The 2,500-nt window shown below is 42.5% G+C and overlaps 1 protein-coding gene across 1 annotated transcript in view; it reads left to right on the forward strand.

The window, feature by feature from the left end:
* The first annotated feature begins 55 nt into the window (after positions 1-55).
* Positions 56-2,500, forward strand: part of rgma (repulsive guidance molecule BMP co-receptor a) — a 13,176-nt gene continuing 10,731 nt past the window's right edge. The window contains exon 1 of the mRNA XM_014003537.1: positions 56-547. Coding sequence (XP_013858991.1) covers positions 534-547 — 14 coding nt within the window. The 5' untranslated portion in view covers positions 56-533. The remainder of the gene's footprint in view (positions 548-2,500) is intronic.

A 2,500-nucleotide genomic window follows, 5' to 3' on the forward strand; every position in this document is an offset into this window, starting at 1 on the left:
ACAAGCATGTTTTGCAAAAGTGTTGTAGACACACACACACACACACACACACACACACACACACACACACACACACACACACACACACTTTCTAACAAACCGTTTCACAGGATCCAGACGGCAGATCGGGGGTCTGAGCAGCGGCAGCAGCCTCCTCCTCTCCCCCCTCCTCTGGATTCTCTCCACGCGGCGCACGAGACCATTTCCTCTGGACTTCATCTCACATCATGTCTCCTTTCCGACCGACTTGATGTGAAATGAGTTCAGAAATGACCGGGGAGCTGCGAGAATTGACCGTTTAAGATTATTATTTTTAAAATCATTATTAATATTTGCGCGTGCAGACTTGGAGGAACTGATCATGACGCGCAGACTGCTGGATCTGACGCTCAGAGAGCCGCTGAGTGGGTTGGATTTCGGATTATTTTGATCCTTTTTTGGAGATTTTTGTCCTTTTTTWAAAAAAAAAAAGAGGAGTCTCCTTGTCTCTCCTGATCGCTGTTCTCCGGGTTCCTGCAGAACTCCAGAGCCCCATGCAGCCGCAAAGGTTCGTTTCCAACAAATCTGGACAATTTAAAGCTTTTTTTTATAGGCTATACCTATATGTGCAATTATACCATCATTTAATGACCAAAAACCTGCATCCAAGAAAGAGCAACTCAATTAAATGAAAGTAATATGGGATTTATAACTCACAGCCACTTTGACGTGACAAGCTGTGAAAATGCTGATGATCTTCTCGCCTCGTGCGGGCAGGATGGATGGTTTTCACCTGTTCAAATACATGCCTGACAGCTCCAATTAGCCCAATATAACCGGGGGGCTGTCCGCGCGCGCCTCACGTTTAATGACAGCTTGGCCTGTCCTCGTGAAGCCATGTGCGTCTGCTTTAACAGGCGCCATCTGTTGGAGGGGGGACAGGGTGGATCTGAAAATACAGACAGGTTCACCTGGTCCTGGTGCGACTCTGACATTTAAAATCCCTTTTATGATTTCTAACCGAGTCTGAACTGCAGGTTTGAACAAAATTTAACCGAAGCTGTCACCTCCTGATGTTTCTGTCGATGTGAATTATTTCTGATTTGCATCAGGAGAACCTTATTGATGATGTAATTATTTATTATAGCAGCAACATGTTTGATTCCAGCAGACAGCTCAGGTCTCAGCAGATATGTGTCCGTGACTGTCTTTAATTATTCACTTTGTCCTTAAATCAATAGTTTAAATAAGTGGGGACAAGATTGTGAGCTATCTTATATGGTTGAGGTGAAAAAAAAATCAACAACCACTGTGTTGTAACTAGAGCAGAGACTGGAACACAGAAGCTGAAGCCTCAAAGAGCCACTCAGCTGGCTGCATAGTACTTTTTTTAAGCCCCGCCCCTCTGTGTGAAACTTTAGGCTGGCTTTTATTTATTTATTCACATATAGCTCCTATTGCACAACAACGTCAAATTTTACGGCTTGTTTTTGCACAGAATTTGTTTTTTTTTAAAGTCTCAGCTTCAAGTTTGTTTTACGTCTCACTAATGAGGAGACACTGATTTCGCTCCCTCCTCCAGGACCTTGTAAGAAAATACGTGTTCAATAGACTGAAGTCGATATGAAAACCACCAATGTTAAATAAAATGATTTGTAGAAGGAATAAAACCATACAAAACCAGAATTCTGGAACCGAGTGAGGTTTTATTGCCACCGGAGCTGACAAGGAAACGTTGGTTACGTATTGTAACCCCAGATTCTATGAGTGTAAGCTCCGCCCTCTAAGGCTACCGCAGATGGGTACCCCCCGTGCACGAGCGCGCACGGGGGTACCCATCTGCGGTAGCCTTAGAGGTCAGAGCTTACACGAAATAGAACCACACTGTCGAAAAGCCAGGAAGTTCATCAATTTATACATGATTCTTCAATGCCTGCGTTCGCCCCCTACTGACCTACGGCTGAATCACAGGCATTTCATACAAAAGTCTCATCTACTGTTATTATAACGTTTGAAGACTTGTTTATAATTCGGACATGTAACTAATCTATATCAATCAAAACATAATAGATTAAACATTGTCAACATTATAAAAAGGAAAACCTAAAAATACAGTGTTGTGCTTTTAACATCAGTGCTAACCTCTAATAATTATAAATTTCTTCAACCCGGTCCTCTGCAGACGCTCCCCAACACCACTACGCACCTCCGATAAACACCGTCACCTCCCATCTTTGTTGCATCATGTGAGAGTAGATTATTATTATTATTAAACTGACAGATTTCTGAGGGTCAATAACTTTGAAAAGAGGCTAACATGTAAACTTGCTGCTGTTTTTTTTTTCAATGATAGTTCCCAAAATTATTTGGTTTCATTTAGTTATTTGTGTTTTAAATAAGCGTGTGACTGACGATATGTTGGTCCATTCATGGATTGGGAGGGTGTGAAGGCAGGACTTTTGCATCACTGGTCTCTAGTGTGCAAACTCTGGCTTCAAAACATGGCAGCCCCTGTAACCTG

The sequence above is a fragment of the Austrofundulus limnaeus genome, unplaced genomic scaffold (assembly GCF_001266775.1).
Source record: "Austrofundulus limnaeus strain Quisiro unplaced genomic scaffold, Austrofundulus_limnaeus-1.0 Scaffold19, whole genome shotgun sequence".
Lineage (NCBI taxonomy): Eukaryota > Metazoa > Chordata > Actinopteri > Cyprinodontiformes > Rivulidae > Austrofundulus > Austrofundulus limnaeus.